This window comes from Rhinoraja longicauda, chromosome 17 (assembly GCF_053455715.1).
Source record: "Rhinoraja longicauda isolate Sanriku21f chromosome 17, sRhiLon1.1, whole genome shotgun sequence".
Lineage (NCBI taxonomy): Eukaryota > Metazoa > Chordata > Chondrichthyes > Rajiformes > Arhynchobatidae > Rhinoraja > Rhinoraja longicauda.
This window is the reverse complement of record NC_135969.1, coordinates 42054042-42074966: the sequence shown is the minus strand read 5'-3', so window position 1 is coordinate 42074966 and position 20925 is coordinate 42054042. Positions and strand designations below refer to the sequence as shown.

At 45.2% G+C, this 20925-nt stretch overlaps 2 protein-coding genes across 7 annotated transcripts in view; one reads left to right on the top strand and one right to left on the bottom strand.

Moving 5' to 3' along the window:
* Window positions 1-1610, bottom strand: part of fhit (fragile histidine triad diadenosine triphosphatase) — a 782425-nt gene extending 780815 nt beyond the window's left edge. For 3 of the 4 annotated variants that reach the window (XM_078413896.1, XM_078413899.1, XM_078413898.1), the window contains exon 1: window positions 1567-1610. The gene's annotated coding sequence lies outside the window, so the exon portion shown is untranslated. Of the gene's footprint in view, window positions 1-294; window positions 353-1566 lie in introns of those variants that run through there. The other variant, XM_078413897.1, reaches the window with a different exon arrangement.
* Window positions 1611-1892: 282 nt separating this feature from the next.
* The window catches only part of LOC144601950 (receptor-type tyrosine-protein phosphatase gamma-like), a 494425-nt gene continuing 475392 nt past the window's right edge, over window positions 1893-20925 (top strand). For 2 of the 3 annotated variants that reach the window (XM_078414576.1, XM_078414575.1), the window contains exon 1: window positions 1893-2570. In XM_078414576.1, coding sequence (XP_078270702.1) covers window positions 2489-2570 — 82 coding nt within the window. In that variant the 5' untranslated portion in view covers window positions 1893-2488. The remainder of the gene's footprint in view (window positions 2571-20925) is intronic. The other variant, XM_078414577.1, reaches the window with a different exon arrangement.

The window sequence follows — 20925 nt, the reverse complement described above, 5'->3', positions numbered from 1 at the left end:
ATAAATGCTGAAAATGTTTCATCACAAATAGGCCATTTCGAATTTCAGACAGGAAATCCTACCAAAGTTGGGTCAAACTAATATTTTTTTCCTCCCCCTGCTCATATTTCAATATTTGATATGCCCATAATATATTTTCCATTTTCAGTTGCAGTAGCCACAAAATTACCTTCCATCTATTACTAATTAAAATCAGATTGATGATAGATCTTCACACAAATGTTAAACTTCATCTTATTCATCAGAAATAACTTGAAACTACAATCTTCTACTGGGCAATGTCCATGTTTTTACCTTCATCGGTTTTTACTTTGCCAAAGAGAGCAAGTTTACATTTCCTCAGAACAGATGAAGAATCTATGTTGAGAATAAATATACAATCTGTCAATACTGGAAATCTGAAATAAACACAGAAAATACTGGAATCACTGTGGTCAAGGCAACAGCTGTGGAAGAGAAGCAACATTGATGTTTCTGGCAGAAGACCGTTCGTCAGAACCTTAACCCATCTCGTTGGAGGTTCTCGTTCCTGAAACATTATCTTGTTTCTCTTTTCACAGATGTTGCCTGTTCTTATGAGTGTTTCCAGAATTTTCTTCTTTAAAACAAAATTTGATACATCTTATTTCAGCAACGTTAAAATCTTCCAGACGCTATGTTGACGACTTGACAATAAAATGCCAAAACAATGTTGTAAACATACTATTCAATTCTATCACTGTGGACGTTTAATGAGGATTAAAAAACTTGCCATTACAGAAGAAAAAACATTCTTCTACAATTAACATTCATTCGCGCGATGCAGTATCTCCCTGAATCTGAGTGCTTCAAATGTTACAATGAAACGTTCCTATTCGTTTTACATCATCTTGAATACATAAATATAAATTATATTGTGGCTGGATTATCACGAAAAAAAACACTTTTATCTTTAGTCTTTACATTCTGGTAAGGCCATTCGTTGTAAGTACACGTCAAACGCGCAGGTGGGGAGACGTATGATGAAACACAGCGAGCTGTAATTTCAATGTTATCATTCCGCTATTGGTATGGACGTGCTAAATTTCAGCAGTAATCATCAAATCGCAAAGGGCTTGACACGCCTGTAATCCAACCGAACTTTGTTTTGAAGAGGTGAAGTTAGAATTTCATTGGAATAGTACTTTTTTAAAAAAAAATGAACCTAAAAGATGAGACAGTTGCTTTTTAGCTCACTGTGTGAAGGTCCAGCCTGACTGAGAGCGCCCTAAGGCCCGGGACATATAATACTGACTGCTATGAAACAGTGCAGTCCCTTATCGTTTGTATTGCTAGTGCTTTGCTATATCTGCCAAGGATAAGCAGGTGCCGAGCGGCAGAACGTTCCACGCAACGCTCCCCAAGCCTTCCTGCTCATTGCACCCCATCCCCATTAGTGGCATTTCCTCAACAAACGTTCACTGCCCTTATCATTAACAAGATTCTTGACTCTAAACAAATACAAAGAGATTGTAAAGACTTCCACTCTCTTAAGTGCAGCTTCCCCATCTACCCAGAGAAGCAGACACATTAAAATGACAGACTTACCGCCGCCGTCAGAAGCCAGGGAAGGGAGGGTATGAGGCATGGTGGCCGCGCTGCACACTGGAACTAGTAGTTCGGCTAACGTGGGCGCTTCTGCTCGCAACAAGGAAACGTCACCGAAATGTGCACTACAAGTCCCAGCCGGCACCGCGCAAATGAGACCTGCCGCCAACCCAGAATCCCGCCTACCGAAGGCAGCGATTGGTCGCCGTCTGGGGAAGGCGGGGGCGGTCTGTCAATTAACGATTGCTGCGGGTTGTTTGGTGGAAGGCCCAGCTCGGCCGGCCCGCTGCGTGCGCGCAAGAGACGGTTGGTGGGAGGCAGGCGCTGGAGCGCGCGAGTGAGGGGCGGTTGGTGGGCTGGAGGCGCGCGCGGGGCAGACGGTTGGTGGGAGGGAGGCGCTGGAGCGCGCTCACACATACACACACGTGCACGCGGAGCCGGCGAGGGGAGGGGAAACGAAGGAAAAGGGAAGAAGAGGGGGGTAGGGGAGGAGGTTCACGCCGCCTTTTGAAGTGGCCCGAGGCGCACATGGTACTTCCTGTTCCCGGAGAATGGAAAGCCTCCAGCTTCGCCGCGATTCCCCTTCCCTTTCTCCTTCTCCACCAGCTGCTGCTGCTGCTTGTGCTCACCGCTCCACTGCTGATGGACTGACTCCACTCTCGCCCCGGGGGCAGAGCTGCGCTAACACGCTTCGGGATTAAATGGTTCCTACACGTCCTCAGCTCTCCTCACCTTGTACTGTTCGAACACTTTTCGGAGAAGTGAAAAACCTCGCCAGCCCACAGCTGAAGTACCCTGTCCAGGCCCTCCTGTGAAACCGTGGACTTTCCTCCCTCCCACCCCACCCCACCCCCTTCCCTTTCCCTTTTTCCCCCCCGACAGTAAAACTATTCAACAAGTTGTGTTTGGATGTGCATTTGTCATGCAGGGGCTACTGGAACGGGGCTTTGTGCTTTTCTTCTGCTACACAGTCTGCAGGTTTTTATTCGCCGATTCTCTACCCAGTAAGTTTGCAAACTAATGACTTGTTTGTATTTCAGCCGTATGTAGTGTTTTGTAAATTAAGAATGTTTCGCGTTTAGAAAAAAAATCTTGAAGCAAAGCATTTGTGTCTGGAGCGGAAGGGTGCTGATTTGGCACACGGCTGGATTGCTGGTTCCGCCTGGTTCCAAAAGCCCGAGATATTGCAAAGATAAATTCAGATGCTGAGATTTATTTTGTGTTTCAATGCATGCATGTATGCTGCAGATTTCACTATTGCAAAGCGGTTAAACCCTCCTTTTGGTGCAGTGCCAGCGTAAGCGGAATTCAGGGCAGGGGTAAAGTGGAAATACTTGCGATCCTCCTTCATAACGATGTCAATGCTCTGATGCATTTATTCGCCCGGGTCTCCAAAAGGCTGAAAGATCAACAGCCGGCAGTGGGGGGTTTCAGCTATCCAAGCCGGTTTGGGAACAAAATAAGTCTTTTCATTGATTGCCCATTCACTCTTGGCTGACCTTGACTGCACGGTCAGATTCCCACAGTCCTAAAATTTCTGAGAAGTCTAATGGTTTTATATATTTATATTTATATACATATACACACACTGTCAGTTATCTTAGCAAAACCAGACGACGTTTGGAATTTCCATGCAATCTGCAATGATGAAAAAAACGACTTGATTTTTATGAAACACCTATTGCAAAATAGAAATGGAAAGCATATATCCAGCCTTGGGTTGTGCAATGATTGAGGCTTGACTTAGGAGCCAGGGGAATCTGGTTGAACCCTTGGGCAGACGTGCCGTATTGTACTGTAATTACATTAAGAAGGCCGGCAACCAGGCGCATTAGTGGAACAAGGTCTGATGTGGGTTTGATTTGACAGTGCTGTGAGTTGTGATTGATTGATACTGATGAACCTTGGCATAACTTGAGCCGCGTGTTTGTAGCAAAGTATGGTGGGGTCGATTGTTTGGCAGTGGATTGTTTGTTCACTTAAGACCTTATTATATGACAGTCACAGAGCGAAAAGGCGACCGTTTGAAAATGCAAATGGACTCACTGCACAATTGAGAGTGATGCATTTGTTTCCGAGAGCTCTTTTAATTTTATTTCTCAAATTATCGTCTGTATATTTTAGGAATGAACAGTTAATAATGCTGTCAGAAAAGTCTTTGTGTGCGATAAATAAACATGCCTTTGTCCTTTAATAAAGATACGTAGATTCTATTGGTGATCTTGATTCATTAGTACAGTATTCTTTTCTAAGCGATGGGATTGGCAGGGAATTGAATTCAGCTGTACTCTTCGTGCCGCAGTCCACAACGCTGTCAAAATAAAGTTTCTGTGCAGGGAAAGCTGAAACCGTGGAGGAAACGTGGTCCCAGAGAGGTTGAGTCCAGGAGGAAAATGTATTCTCTGAACTGCATTTGCAACCTAACACACTGACTTGGCTTGTCAGGAATAATTGCGATTAGCAAAAGGGTATTGAATATATCGTAGGAGGAGATCAGAGAGTCGTCTCCATCCTCAATGGAAGATTGATGTTCCGAGGAATACAACAGCGCCCACATCATACAGCCGCTGGAGTCGTACTGAGAGCTCTGAGAAGCACGTTCCCTTTACCGTACGATGTTAAGCATAAATCAGCCCCGAAGGCTTTCCTTCACCGAGTTTTCCATTTTTATCTGATGGCCTTCCGCATTTTCTTGGCATCTGCAAACAAAATACTCGGCATCCCCTAAACTACTGCACGGATCCCACATCAAATTGCAACGGAGTCCCCAAACAAGTGGGTGACGCCGCGGGATCTGCCGAGTAATTTTTGGTTACTTAGTCTTTTACAATTGACATTTCAGACATTCACATTAGTTTGCTTTAATCCAAACGCTAAGATTGTTTCAGTCAATAGGGAAGCAATATTGCACGTAAATAAAGTTTGTTTTTATCGCTACCATAACGCAGCGACGTCTTAACGTTCCGGAACGGCTATTTTTTATATCGGAACTGACTAAGATGCCCATCTCAAAGATCTCCTAATTTGTAAATATTAAGATTTAGATGCTGGAATAAACCTACGATACAAATAGTTGCATCTCAAACAATCGGTTGCGATGATTTCAAATGGAAGAAAAACTTTGCCGGCCATTTCAGGTTTCATTTGTTCTTTTCTTTCCTTCAATGTTTCAGACCCACGAGAGACCAAATTATGGGACAAAAGATGTCATTTGTGGGCTGCATTATCTTTCACAGCGTGAATTTACTAACTCGCTAGTAATCTTGTTTGTTGGGATTCACTTGGCACGGTTCATGAAAGTGGGCGTATATAAAAAGTGTGGTCAACACTTCTGCTAGGAGACATAATACAGACACAGAGGAATTGCTTTGAAGTTCTCCTTCCTCGGGCGTTTGAAATAATCAGAAGCGCTCAATGAAGGGGACATTGTGTCAGGAAGGCTGCTTTTGCATGTCGGAAGCAAGCTGGATGTAACTGAATTCGGTGACATCTGCTTATGCTTCTGTTTAAAAAGGATGACATTTTTAAATAGGATGGGTAAAGGCATTTTGTCACAGTCGTTTTATTTTAATGGAGGAACGGCAATCTGATCATATTTAAAACTAAAATCACAGTGATAACTGCACATGTTGAGATTTGGATGTTTCTGATTTGGATGATAATTTTCTGTTTTTAAAATTTAATAACTTGCTGCCTCGCTGCAACTCACGTTCAGGAAATAATGTGTTTGTTCAGACTATAGTCACAACCAGACTCCTGAAACAGACTCTAATTCTGAGCTCTGTCATGGGAGGAGATTACCAGGCCAACCAAGGACAACCAATTGAAAAGATTCAATGAGTAGGAACGGACAGCAGTTGCTGGTTTACACCGAAGATAGACACAAAATGCTGGAGTAACTCAGCGGGACAGGCAACATCTCTGGAGAGAAGGAATGGGTGTCGTTTCGGGTCGAGACATTGAGTTGGGTCTGAAGAAGGGTTTTGACCTGAGATGCTGTCTGTCCTGCTGCATTTTATATCTGTAAAAGATATGCTTCAAGCATCTTGAAAATATGCAACATCTCTACTGACTCCTGGGAATCTCTGGCTTGTGCTCGTTCAGTGTGGGGAAGGAGCATCGGAAATAGTATTAAGGACCTCAAGACCATGAGTGAGGAGCAACAGAAACCCTGTGGAAGGAGTGGACATACTCAGAAACTGGGCTGCTCTGTCAATCTCCTCCTGCACCATATGTGGAAGTTTCCATGTATACCTCCTTAACCACCTCTGGCCCAACAAAATCAGAATGGAAGCAAGTTATCCTTGACCACGAGGGACTGTCTCAGAAGAATAATCAGGGAAAAAATAGCCAAATAAAAGTACCTATGCAAAACAATCTTGCATTATCAATTTGGAAGGATTGTCGGATATTCAAGTAGGTGGCTTAAACTATGAGAGTCAGAACACTGAACAGTACAGCACAAGAACAGAACCTTCGGCCCACAATGTCTATGCTAAACTTGATACCAAATTGTTATTCTCTCGCACATTATCCATGTTGATCCCCATTTTGTTTTCAATCATAAATCGTTTGGATCTATTGCACTGTGTGTGATTTTTAAGCTACCAAGCAGTGCAACGTCACCACCTCCCCAACCAGCAACATTACTTGTCCCAGAATTCTGAACATTAAAACATTCATGTTGCTGAGTTTTAACTAAGTACTAGACAAAGTTGGGCCCAATCCTCGTAGAGGGGGGGGTGGGGGGCAGGGAATGGGAGAGGGTGTGACTGAGGAGGCCACTCTCCCCACCCCCACTGTAGCTCTCCCCCACCTCCCCTTTCCCCACGACCCCCTTTTCCCCACTCTCACTTCCCCACACCCTCCCCATTCTCTCCTCCCCACCGCCATTCTCACTCCCCCACCTCCCCTTTCCCCACCACCCCCCTTTCCCCCACTCTGTCTTCCCCCCACCCCCGCTGTCCCACTCTCCCTCCCACCCCCACTCTCTCCTCCCACCCTCCCCGTCCCCCCCACTCTTACTCTCCCGGAGCGGTGGACGACTGGAGATGGGCAGCGTGGCGGCGGCTGTGGCCTAGCCGAGCTGGGATTACTCGCGGCGGTTGTGGGGGAGAGGGGAGGGAGAAGCGAGAGGAGAGGGGAGTCCCTGATTGCGGGCGGGTGGCTCCACTAACGGCGTCCATCTTGTTTGAGCGAGTGAAAAGAGAGTCCGTGCTTGCGCTATGGTGACGTCATACGCACAGCAGCCCTTGGAAAAAGGTGTTTAGAAATGAGATTTTTTAACTTTAAAATGGCTCTAACTTAAAAAATATGACCAATTTAAATAAAAGTTGTCAAATAGTCGCCGCGAGAATGGTGATTAACGTGGCGCAAAAATTGTGGCAGTATGGTTTACCGTTTTGGCAAAATCACAGAAATACATATATTTACATATGGTATATAATAATAGATAGATAGATGGCAATCTGAAAATGTATGCTCGGCCTGAACTGTTCATTTATTTTTCTGTGATTGATCAAGTAACTTTTCTCAGTGGTGTCTGAAAATATGTCTTCTAACTAGTGAGGATAGTTCAGTATTTTATTCCAATTTGAAATAATTTTACTGACTTGTAATCAATCAGTTCTTGTTGTCCCTAGATGTAACTAAAAAGGCAATACGGGGAGAAAAGATGAGGTACGAGGGTAAACTAGCCAATAATATAAAGGAGGATAGCAAAAGTTTTTTTAGGTACGTGAAGAGGAAAAAAACAGTCAAGGCAAATGTGGGTCCCTTGAAGACAGAAGCAGGGGAATTTATTATGGGGAACAAAGAAATGGCAGACGAGTTAAACAGTTACTTTGGATCTGTCTTCACTGAGGAAGATACACACAATCTCCCGAATGTTCTAGGGGCCGGAGAACCTAGGGTGATGGAGGAACTGAAGGAAATCCACATTAGGCAGGAAATGGTTTTGGGTAGACTGATGGGACTGAAGGCTGATAAATCCCCAGGGCCTGATGGTCTGCATCCCAGAGTACTTAAGGAGGTGGCTCTAGAAATAGTGGAAGCATTGGAGATCATTTTTCAATGTTCTATAGATTCAGGATCAGTTCCTGTGGATTGGAGGATAGCAAATGTTATCCCACTTTTTAAGAAAGGAGGGAGAGAGAAAACGGGTAATTATAGACCAGTTAGTCTGACATCAGTGGTGGGGAAGATGCTGGAGTCAATTATAAAAGACGAAATTGCTGAGCATTTGGATAGCAGTAACGGGATCATTCCGAGTCAGCATGGATTTACGAAGGGGAAATCATGCTTGACAAATCTACTGGAATTTTTTGAGGATGTAACTAGGAAAATTGACAAGGGAGAGTCAGTGGATGTGGTGTACCTCGACTTTCAGAAAGCCTTCGACAAGGTCCCACATAGGAGATTAGTGGGCAAAATTAGGGCACATGGTATTGGGGGTAGGGTACTGACATGGATAGAAAATTGGTTGACAGACAGAAAGCAAAGAGTGGGGATAAATGGGTCCCTTTCGGAATGGCAGGCAGTGACCAGTGGGGTACCGCAAGGTTCGGTGCTGGGACCCCAGCTATTTACGATATACATTAATGACTTAGACGAAGGGATTAAAAGTACCATTAGCAAATTTGCAGATGATACTAAGTTGGGGGGTAGTGTGAATTGTGAGGAAGATGCAATAAGGCTGCAGGGTGACTTGGACAGGTTGTGTGAGTGGGCGGATACATGGCAGATGCAGTTTAATGTAGATAAGTGTGAGGTTATTCACTTTGGAAGTAAGAATAGAAAGGCAGATTATTATCTGAATGGTGTCAAGTTAGGAGGAGGGGGAGTTCAACGAGATCTGGGTGTCCTAGTGCATCAGTCAATGAAAGGAAGCATGCAGGTACAGCAGGCAGTGAAGAAAGCCAATGGAATGTTGGCCTTCGTAACAAGAGGAGTTGAGTATAGGAGCAAAGAGGTCCTTCTACAGTTGTACCGGGCCCTGGTGTGACCGCACCTGGAGTACTGTGTGCAGTTTTGGTCTCCAAATTTGAGGAAGGATATTCTTGCTATGGAGGGCGTGCAGCGTAGGTTCACTAGGTTAATTCCCGGAATGGCGGGACTGTCGTATGTTGAAAGGCTGGAGCGATTGGGCTTGTATACACTGGAATTTAGAAGGATGAGGGGGGAATCTTATTGAAACATATAAGATAATTAGGGGATTGGACACATTAGAGGCAGATAACATGTTCCCAATGTTGGGGGAGTCCAGAACAAGGGGCCACAGTTTGAGAATAAGGGGTAGGCCATTTAGAACGGAGATGAGGAAGAACTTTTTCAGTCAGAGGGTGGTGAAGGTGTGGAATTCTCTGCCTCAGAAGGCAGTGGAGGCCAGTTCATTGGATGCTTTCAAGAGAGAGCTGGATAGAGCGCTTAAGGATAGCGGAGTGAGGGGGTATGGGGAGAAGGCAGGAACGGGGTACTGATTGAGAGTGATCAGCCATGATCGCATTGAATGGCGGTGCTGGCTCGAAGGGCTGAATGGCCTACTCCTGCACCTATTGTCTATTGTCTATTGTCTAATTTATCTTTTTTTTTGGGGGGGGTAAAGAAAAATACTAATTAAGTGAAATAGGCACTACCTGACTGCCAGAAACCCACTTTTGTAGTGAATAACAATGACTACTTTTGCTGCCATGACAGACTGTCTATTTTTTCACTTTGTTTGGAAGTTTATTTACAAATAGTCCACCCAAATTTTAAGAGAAGTGTATGTGTAGCTTTGATTTTAAGTCATTTTGCATAACTAAATAAATATGAATTGGCAATTTTATAGTATATTATATTTAAGCAAAAGCAATGTATTTGTTTTGACTAAATATATTATAATCAGAGTAAAACATGAAGGAAACCCTAGTTTACCAACTATGCTTGAATATCATAATCTGAAAAAAACCTTATGTTGGAGTAGAAATAGGCTGGAACTGAACTGTGTGGATCTACTCTGGTTAAAAAAAAATCCAAGCTGTGTCGGAAAAGAGCACGTCACATTATAATTCAGTTTGCGTGTTTAGAACAAAAATGGTAATTTTCTCAAAGGATTTTTGCACGGCTTAAAATAGATCAAAATGCCTTTTGAGGTTTGTGTCACTAAGATACACACTGTTATTGTATATAAAAGAGTGAAGACATTTTTCTTCTCATTAGTCTGGCTGTTTAAATCACAAGTTCTTCATGTGCCTTAATTTGTCCCAGTGTAATGCATAAAAATAGCTTGCATTTATACTGAGAATGCTCTCCATACATATGTTATGAATAAGTATTGTCTTTACATAGTTCAAAAAGATAGTCCGAGACTTGCTTGGAGTCTCTTTTGATTAAAAAATTGGTCTACATCGATTGGCTTTGATACTAATGTTTTGATATCAGTGAAAATAGAGCATTTGGGAATGCACAGGGGAAAGCAAGGCCAAGATATTGAATAAATATAAGGTAACATTTGTAAATGAACCGATCAAAAAAATATTATTCATTAAGTGCACAATTAAAAATGTGTAGAAATTGAATTGATCAGCTAAAACCATGTTCAATTTAGTAATCTAACCCTTCTACACATGCCTTTAATTTACTTCTGAAAATCAATATGGAAATTAATATAATGACTAGAAATATTTCTTTTGCACTTCCACCAAGCAAAAAACATACATTTCAACAGTAGAATGGAGAGATAAGACACAAAAAATTGCTTTATAAATATAAAAGTAATTTAGATATCAGATACAAACATGTTTCTTAAATTTACAAACAAATTCCTGTTGTTTCTTTCATAATCAAAATATTTAAGGAACTTTCCAGTTCAAAATAATTGAACTTTTAAAAAATGTGGCTGTTTTCTGATAGTTAGATATAGTTAGATCTAGCTCTTAGGGCTAACGGAATCAAGGGATATGGGGGAAAAGCAGGAATGGGGTACTGAATTTAGATGATTAGTCATGATCATATTGAATGGCAGTGCTGGCTCGAAGTGCCGAATGGCCTTCTGTGCCTATTTTTCTATGTTTCTATATTTCTAATGTTTTCTTGTAATTGTAATGTTAATCCCAGATAACAATTCTTCAGTTTATTACGTACCCAAAAAAGGGGCAGAATTATGCTGACCAAATAACAAGGCTAATGGTACCATTACCTATGGCATAGCAATTCACACGAAGCAGATTTGAAATTGCATCTGAAAATCTAATCACTAAAATCTGCCTCACCATCAACCTCAGGAAAGTACTGCATTTGCTGATAAAGCACACCACAGAAAATCAACTTTTTGTATTATATATATTTCTGATGATGCTATTAAATGAACCAACCCAGGGGCACCTATTACAACACTCACATCTTAATCCTTAAGGTTTAGTGTTTTAAAATGTCATTTTATTCTCTAACTTTTTTTATCTTTCCTTCTCAGTTTTTTTCTACTTTCATTTGTCATCTTTACTTCACCTCCAAATCTGCCTGCAATTATTTCCACATATTTATGTTATTGTTTAAGGTGATACCTCATAGGCTGCTTTGTTCTCGTACATCCCAGATGAAATGTTGCCTCATTTCCACTTTAAGCCATTTTCTAGACAATAATTATTGTGGCGATTGATGCAAAAGTAAATTAAGTAAATGGGAGTCAGTTTTGGATGCCCAACAATTTCAGTTTCTGGCCCAGCATGATGTTATATTTAAATGTTACGCATAAGAGGAATTACTTTTTTCGTTTTGATTTTGAACATATTCTAATGGTATTGTAATTGAACCCAAAAATTACATAATTTAAAAAGAAATCAATGGTCTAGTCAGGCCACTTGTCTAAACGGTTTAAAATAAAATAAGTTGGACATGGGATAGTTGAGCACCAAAGTGGATACTCAGAAATCTGAAGTGCTGTGGGAAATTATTGGGCATGGGCGTAGGTCAGCTTCCTCTGAGTAAATAAATGGACCTGTAGTGGGCCAAGTAGGCCGAAATAACGACAAGTAGTCAAGGTTAACGAAAGTGTGTTTACTGTATCTCTGGAACTCCAAAAGGCAATGAGAGTCATGCGGTCCTTGACCTTTATACTCCCGGCCGAAGTCCGCCTCCTTGGCTCGACCCATTCCCGTGCCTAGGGGTCGTGAGTGGTATGGCCCGACCCTCGGGAGCCGCCACAGGACCCCCCCCCCCAGAACCAGAGGCACGAAACGCACCGGTGGTCGCACTAGTCGACCGAACCGTGTACGGTACCCGTCCGACGGGGGGTCTGGCGGGGGCTCAGCTGGAGGGACAACCGGGGGGGCTGGCGGGGGCACTGCTGGAGGGACAAACGGGGGCGGAGAAGGGGGTACAAATACCGGTCGAGATGAGGGGATCGGCGGGTGCGGTGTTGGAGGCACTTGTAAAGGGGGGCGCCCGCGCGGCCGAGGCTGTGCAACCCGCACCGGCTGGTCAATGTCCAAGTGCGCTGGCTTGAGGCGATTAATTGACACGGCCTCCGGTCGGCCCCCCATGTCCAACACAAAAGTTGTCTCACCGTGCTTCAGCACCTTGAAAGGGCCCTCATAAGGTCTCTGAAACTGTGCTCGATGGGCGTCGCGGCGGAGAAAAACGTAGGCACAATCCCGAAGGGCCAATGGGACGTGCGGGTGGAACGTCCCATGGTGAGACGTAGGGACGGGTGCCAGTTTTCCCACTCGCTCACGAAGGCGCTGTAGGGTGGACAAGGACGGTTCCTCCTGCCCCGGCGACGAGGGCACGAACTCCCCGGGCACGGTGAGCGGCGACCTGTAGACGAGCTCGGCTGATGACGTTGCGAGGTCCTCCTTGGGTGCCGTCCGGATGCCTAATAAGACCCACGGCAGTGCGTCCATCCAATCGGGGCCGGAGAGTCGTGCCTTCAACGCAGCCTTGAGCTGCCGGTGGAACCTCTCCACCAGGCCGTTAGCCTGCGGATGGTAGGCCGTGGTGTGGTGAAGCCGAACCCCTAACAGCTCAGCCATGGCTGACCACAACTCAGAGGTGAACTGTGGTCCCCGGTCTGATGTAAGGTCCACCGGCACCCCAAAGCGTGCGATCCAATCTGCAGCCAACGCTCGAGCACACGTGGTCGTGGACGTGTCGGTCAATGGTATGGCCTCTGGCCACCGGGTGAACCTGTCAACCACCGTGAGGAGGTGAGTAATGCCCCTCGAAGTCGGGAGGGGACCCACAATGTCCACGTGCAGATGGTCAAATCGGCGGTTTGGCAGACCGATTTGCTGGAGAGGCGCCCGGACGTGGCGCTGGATCTTCGCCGTCTGGCACGCGACGCAGGTGCGGGCCCAATTGCCAACCTGCTTGCGGAGACCGTGCCACATGAACCGTGTGGCTACCAGTGCGACTCGTCCGGATGGATGGGTGAGCCAACCCGTGGATTACATCGAAAATCCGCCTGCGCCAGGCAGCAGGCACGATGGGGCGTGGTTGGCCCAATGACACGTCGCACAAAATTGTCGCTCCATTGGGGCCGAGAGGGACATCCTCAAGGCGGAGGCCGGAGATGGCAGTCCAGTAGGCGGGTATCTCGTCGTCCACCAGTTGAGCCACCGCCAGGGCTGAATAGTCAATGCCAGGCGCCACATCCAAAACCACCTCGACGGCGGGGCGCGACAACGCGTCGGCCACCCGGTTTTCTTTCCCCTCCACGAAACGGATGGAGGTTGTGTACTCTGAAATGTACGCCAACTGACGCTGTTGTCGGGCGGACCACGGGTCTGCAACCTTCGTGAAGGCGAAAGTTAGTGGCTTGTGGTCCGTGAATGCTGTGAACGGACGTCCCTCCAGAAAGTAGCGGAAGTGACGTACCGCCTGGTACAGGGCCAGGAGCTCGCGGTCGAACGCACTATACTTCTTCTGGGCGCTGGTAAGGTGTCGGCTGAAAAAGGCCAGGGGACACCAACCCCTGTCTGTCAGTTGTTCCAGCACGGCGCCGATAGCTACCTCTGATGCGTCCACTGTAAGGGCCGTCGGGGCATTTTCCCGTGGGTGGACGAGCAGCACAGCCCGAGCCAGGGCCTCCTTTGCGCCATCGAAAGCCGTCGCCGCCTCATCGGTCCACGCAATGTCCTTACGTCCGCCTGCCAGAAGATGATACAGCGGCTCCATGATGTGGGCCGCAGATGGCAAAAAACGGTGGTAAAAAGCCACCATGCCCACGAATTCCTGCAGGCCACGTAACGAGAAGGGACGGGGAAACCGGCGGATGGCCTCAACTTTGTCCGGCAGAGGAACCGCACCCTGCGAAGCCAGGCGGTGGCCGAGGAAATCGATGGTCTCCACGCCGAGCTGGCACTTGGCAATGTTGATGGCCAAGCCGTGCTCACTCAGCCTTTGAAACAGCTGTCGAAGGTGGGCACAGTGCTCTTTCCGCGAGCGGCTGGCTATCAATATGTCATCGAGGTACACAAATATGAAGTCCAGCCCACGACACACGCCATCCATCAGGCGCTGAAATGCCTGCGCCGGGTTTTTGAGGCCGAATGGCATGCGCACGAACTCATACAGGCCAAACGGTGTGATGATCGCCGTCTTTGGTACGTCGTCCGGATTGACGGGGATCTGGTTGTAACCCCGCACCAGATCCACTTTGGAGAATATAGTAGCCCCGGCGAGGTGGGCGTTGAAATCCTGAATGTGGGGTACGGGGTATCGGTCCGCCGCGGCAGCGGCGTTCAGTCGCCGATAATCCCCGCAAGGCCGCCAGCCACCGCTTGCCTTGGGGACCATGCGAAGTGGGGACGCCCATGGACTGTTCGATGGTCGAACGATCCCCAAGGATTCCATGTCGCGGAATTCCTGCCGCGCCAGACGCAATTTATCCGGCGGAAGTCGGCGCGCTCGTGCGTGGAGGGGTGGGCCGGTCGTGACGATGAAATGCACCACCCCATGCTTGGGGTTTGACGTACGAAATTGTGGCGCCGTGATGTCCGGGAATTCCGCCAGGATTCGAGCATAGGTGGATTCGACCGATGACAGCGGTCGAGCAACAGGACAGACCAACCCTAATGTAATGGGCTGCATTGTTGCACTGTGGACCAATTGCTGCCTCCTGACATCCACCAGGAGGGAATGCGCCCGCAAAAAGTCCGCCCCGAGCAACGGTTGGGAGACGTCGGCCACGGTGAACTGCCAAGTAAAGTGGCAAGAGCCGAAGGTGATCTTCACCGTGCGCACACCATAGGTGCGAATGCTGGTTCCATTCGCAGCGGTGAGGGCGGAACCGCGCTTCCCAGAATGAATGTCCTGCATCGAAGGAGGCAGCACGCTCAACTCTGCCCCGGTATCCACAAGAAAACGATTACCCGAAACCCGATCCCAAGCAAAAAGGCGGTGAATCTGGCCGGCCGCCGCGGGGTCTACTGGCAGCCGGCCACAGCGTTTCCCGGATACGCGCATGGCAGGCGGCATCGTCGGGCTGCAGCACCCCAGCGCTGGTGGTAATAACACCAGTTCTTAACCAAGGTGTTGTCTGAAGCCTGCTGTCGTTGAAAAGCAGGTGCAGTACCTGCGGCTGCCGCCGGGGGAGCCCGTGCAGGCCTCCGGGGCGCAGGTTTGTCTGCTTCCACAAACGCCCCTCCCGACCAGGCTATTTCGGGCGCTGCCGGAGTGACGCGCAGCGTCATGACGTCATCACTGCGCGCCGCCCAAAGGGCGTCTGCACGCCTGCCGAGGGCCTGGAGATCATCAAAAGGCCCTTCACTGAGCTGCATGCGAATGTCGGACGGCAGTAAGTGGAGAAATACATAGTCAAAAAGGAGGCAAGGTTTGTGACCGTCCAGCAACGCGAGCATGTCACCAAGCAGTGCGGATGGGCGCCGGTCGCCCAGGGGAGGCATGTGGAGGATTCTTTTGGCCCGCTCCATCCTCGGGAGCCGGTAAGTTTCCAGCAATAGATCTTTTAGCGCATCGTATTTACCTTGGGTCGGTAGGTCGGCGAGGAACTCGGTTACCCGCTGGACCGTGTCCTGGTCCAGGGCTCCAACCAGGTAGAAAAACCGTGTATCATCCGACCGGATGGACTTAAGCTGGAAATATACCTCAGCTTGCTGGAACCAGACGTGGGGTCGGTGGGTCCAAAAGGTAGGGAGGGCTACAGAAATTGCCTCGATAGCCGGTGTAGCGCCCTCGGACAGCGAGGCGAAGGCTGAGCTCCATGTCTTGTCCATTTTTCTATAATGGACCGTTCGGGGTCACCAATGTAGTGGGCCATGTAGGCCGAAATAACGACAAGTAGTCAAGGTTAACGAAAGTGTGTTTACTGTATCTCTGGAACTCCAAAAGGCAATGAGAGTCATGCGGTCCTTGACCTTTATACTCCCGGCCGAAGTCCGCCTCCTTGGCTCGACCCATTCCCGTGCCGAGGGGTCGTGAGTGGTATGGCCCGACCCTCAGGAGCCGCCACAGACCTGCAATTAACTGGCTGGCACCAGTATTTGTTCGATGAAATGTTCTTAAAAGCCGGAATACCCTGTTACTTTGGTGCAAAGTGAATGATGCTTTTTTATTGCTGCATTATTCTAAAGTATGGATTAGAAAATCTTTTCAAGTGAGCACTGAGGAAACCATGACCTAATAGTTTTTTTATTGAAAGTTTCAAACCTGATCCAGAAATTGGTGTACCAAATGGAATGTAAGCACTCAACGCACAAAATATTTGGGATTCTGGTGAATTATTAAATTCCTGGCTGATTGGGACTAAGATTAGTAGTTGTCATGGGAGAACTAGTATCTGAAGTTGTCAGAACTGCTGATTGAATGATTAAAACTAATGCTGTAGATGTACCAAGTCTATTTCCTTGCTCTTCCTCTAGGTGGTGCACTTTGTAGTATGACGATTAGCCTGCGAGAGATAAAAATTATTGCTTTTGTTCCAAATAAGATGTATCGTTTTATGTATGGTCTCCAAAAATCTGTAGGGGGCTTTTTTTTTCATTGCTGTAATTGGTGGGTTGTGAAATGACCGGCCAGGCGCATATGATCAGATTTCACACTTGGAGATTAGTGTGCTAGTAGCATAAAGGCAAATTTGAAACTTTGTGGAACCCCTTTGGGAGAATGAAAATGTATTGAACTGCATGTTACTGTACTATTATGATGGTTTCCGAGAACAGTAAAACAAACAGGAACTCGCTAAATAATCAAAGAGCTGATCTTCATTTCCAACTACCTTCCATCTGGGAGTTGAAAATGTATAATCAATGGTTAAAATGTCTTGTGCAAAGTTGACAGTATGAAACAAATTTGTTTTTTGTATGCATAAATATCGTTTTCTTTCATCTAAAAATACATTAAAATTATATTTCCAAAAAATGGTTATCATAAAGAAAATGCCCCCTCGGGAAGATTGTAAGAATGTTTTTTAATTTTTTGGCCATAGTGCATTTAACATGTGCAAATGACTCTAACCGTGGTGCAGTTACATTCTTCCTTTAAATTATTGCATAGTGCAACATCATCTTCATAATTAGATTTTGCCCCCACACCCCCCCCAAAAAAGAAACATGTTAGATTGCAATTTATTTGAATTGCTGTGCCTGCTCTACGATGCAATAGCAAAATACGTACCTTCTTGATTGTCCAACAATTTCATTACCAACCAGCAGGGGGGAATGCCTCCATTATGATGGTAATGGAAGTTCCATTGTAGCTCATTGTGCTTTATTTTAAACTTTTATTCACCATTTCAAAGACTGATGTAGCTTCTAATTGCTTGGTAACTTTAAATGAAGCTTACTTACGGACATTGGTGAATGAGAATATTGGAACATTATTGTTTTAATACATTAAAAAATGAGAAAATTATATGAAACCTACGCTGTCACAAGGTCTGATTCCCTTTTCTGGTTATTTTTTTAATCTAAGGAAACAATGTGGTATTCATGACAAGATTGCTTATTTTATGCTGTATGACTAAAATAGCAATCTTGTTTTATAGTTGGTCACAATTCATATTTGTGACCACTGCTACTTTTGAAAAGAAAATAACCCTTCAATAGGTGCAGGAGTAGGCCATTCGGCCCTTCGAGCCGCACCACTATTCAAAGTGATCATGGCTGATCATTCTCAATCAGTACCTCGTTCCTGCCTTCTTCCCATACCCCCTGATTCATTTCGTGTTTCATGAAAAATGATGAATACATTTTTCACTTGTTTGCAAGAGTCAGGAAAAACATGAGGAATTCACTAGAACTATCCACTCGTGGATTCAGTCATACAGCATGGAAATATTCCTTCTCGTTCAACTTGTCTATGTCAACCACTTGAGCAGTTCGGCTAATCTAATTTGCCTGCATTTGACCTATATCCCTCTAAACCTTTCTTGATCATATACCTGTTTAAATAAACAAGTATACATTTTCTAAAGCATACAAGCAACAACATCCCGAAGCGATGAAAGCTTTATCGTATATTTATTATGTTGTAGTGCACTTTTGCTACTACGACTGATTTTTGTATTATAAAATGTAGTAGTAACGAGACATGACTAAGTTAATGGTAGTCTTCTTAAGAAGTCCCTCACATTCAAAGATGATTTGCTCCCAATATTGTTCTGAAATATAAAGTGATTGATGAGGCTAATTGATTGATCAGCAAACTTTGCCACAGGTGGTCGAGGAAGTATCTACAGAACAGGCAAGTATGAAATATGGGAAGTGGTGTGTTCATTCCATTATTTACCTGAGACTTCTGCACACACCCAGTGTTGGAATTTGAGGTATTTCTTATTCTGGATGCTTCGTTTCCATTCTAAGCATTTGTGGGACAGACATTCCCATGAGTTAGTGAGATTTTCTCATGAGGACTTTGAGAATATTCGTGAATTGTTGAACCTAATAATCTACTGTGATGGAGCTCAAAGTAGAGTACCGGTTCAGAGATCTGACACCAGGCACGTAAATCATATGGTCGAGCAATCGGAGTCAACTGTGTTTAATAGAGTCGCAATGTTAGCCTGAAAAATGATCTGACATTGATTCATAAATCAGTCAGAGGATTTTGCAGGGGGGCAGTATTGGTGGTACTTTTCCAAAACTTTGAGGCCCATGTTGTAAGTAATCTATATCTCTGAAGACTGTTGTTACCTGGTCTTTCTCCACACCTTTTATGCTCCCTTATTTATTCCCAGACCAAAATCAACCTTTATTTTCTGTTGGAGGTTAAATGCCAGTGATCCAGATGGCTTATTGGTTTTAATTCTCCTGTGTGTTGGGTGTGCAAAATGTCACTTAGATTTATAGGAGAACTAGTAATTTATTTTTTTAACCTGACCATATGGGAAGAATATTTTGGATGAGCTTCGAGATAGCTATTAGAAAAGCAGATCAGTAATGCATGATTTGAGAAACATTTTATGAGTTGGAAGTGGCCAGGTTGCAGGTACAGACTATTTTCAGGTGACCAAATACTGTGTGGATATATTAATTTTGTAATTATATTTGTAATTTGCTGCAGATCTGGATATATAATTCTCCTTGTCTATTTTTGCAAAGATTTGGGCTTGATATTCCCATTTTAAATATTTTCTTTCCCAATTGTCAGTATGTGCCACAATGTGCATGCTAAATCTGAAAAAAAATGTTTTGGAATTTCAGTTCAGAACACTGACCATAGGAATTTGGAAGCAGCAGGGACATAACAGATATGCATGCTGTCCCTCTCCTCCCCACCCAGAAAAGTTTGAAACATGAATAGTGAACATACCAAAATTAAAGACTCATGAATGTGTAATGAAGAGGATTTGATAAGGGAACTCAAGGTAAAGGAACCACTAGGAGGTAGCGACCACAATATGATAAGATTTAACCTGAAATTTGAGAGGGAGAAAGTGAAATCGGATGTGTCTGTATTGCAGCTGAGCAAAGGGGACTAGAGAGGCATGAGGGAGGAGCTGGCCAAAGTTGACTGGAAAGAGACAGCAATTGCAAGAATTTCTGGGAATAATTCGGAAGATGCAGGATCTTTTCATTCCAAAGAGGAAGAAAGATTCTAGAAGGAGAATGAGATGACCATGGCGACAAGGGAAATCAAGGACAATATAAAACTAAAAGAGAAGGCATGTAACATTGCAAAGATTAGTGGGAACCCAGAGGATTGGGAAGCTTTTAAAGAACAATAGAAGGTAACTAAAAAGGTAATACAGGGAGAAAAGATGAAATACGAAGGTAAGCTAGCTAATAATATAAAAGAGGATAGCAAGCATCTCTTCAGTTATATAAAGAGTAAGAAAGAGGCAAGAGTGGACGTTGGACTGTTGGAAAATGATGCAGGGGTAGTGGTAATGGAGAATAAAGAAATGGCAGAGGAGTTGAATAACTTTTTTGCATCAGTCTTCACAGTGGAAGACACCAGCAATGTGCCTGAAATTCAAAAGAGTCAGGCGGCGGATGTTAGTGGAGTGGCTATTATTAAGGAGAAGGTGCTTGGAAGCTGAAAGGGTTGAAGGTGGATAAGTTACCTGGACCAGATGGACTGCATCCTCGGGTTTTGCAAGACGTGGCTTTAGAGATTGTGGAGGCATTAATAGTGTATTTCAAGAATCACTAGAGTGGTTCCAGACAATGGGGAAAATTGCCAATATTACCCCACTGTACAAAGGAGCAAAGCAGAATGATGGGAACTACGGGCCGGTTAGTCTGGTTGGTAAGATAATACCATCATAAAGGAGTTCCTTATAAAGGATGTTATGGAGTACTTAGAAGTTGAAGATAAAATAGTCCAAAATCAGCATGGTTTTGTGAAGGGGAGATCTTGCCTGACTAATCTGCTAAAATTCTTTGAAATAGTAGGACAGACAAAGGAGAGTCAGTGGACGTTGTTTACCTAGATTTTCAGAAAGCCTTTGATAAGGTGCCACACGTGAGGCTGCTGAGGAAGGTGAGAACCCATGGTATCAAAGGACAGATACTAGCATGGATAGCAGGTTCGCTGGATGGCAGAAGGCAAAGAGTGGCAATAAAGGGGCTTTTTCTGTTTGACTGCCAGTGACTAGTGGAGTTCTGCAGAGGCCAGTGCTGCGGCTGCTACTCTTCACGTTGTATATTAATGATTTGGATGAGGGGATTGAAGGCTTTGTGGCCAATTTTGCTGATGAAAATAGGTGGAAGGGCAGGTGTTGAAAGCAGGGACTCTGCAGAAGGACTTGGACAGGTTGGTAGAGTGGGCAGAGAAGTGACAGATGGAATATTGCAGCAAAGTGTGGAATCGTGCATTTTGGTACTAGGAATAAAGGCGCAGTCTATTTTCTAAATGGGGAGAGAATCCAGAAATCGGAGATGCAAAGCGACTTGGGAGTGCTGGTGCGGGATTCCCAAA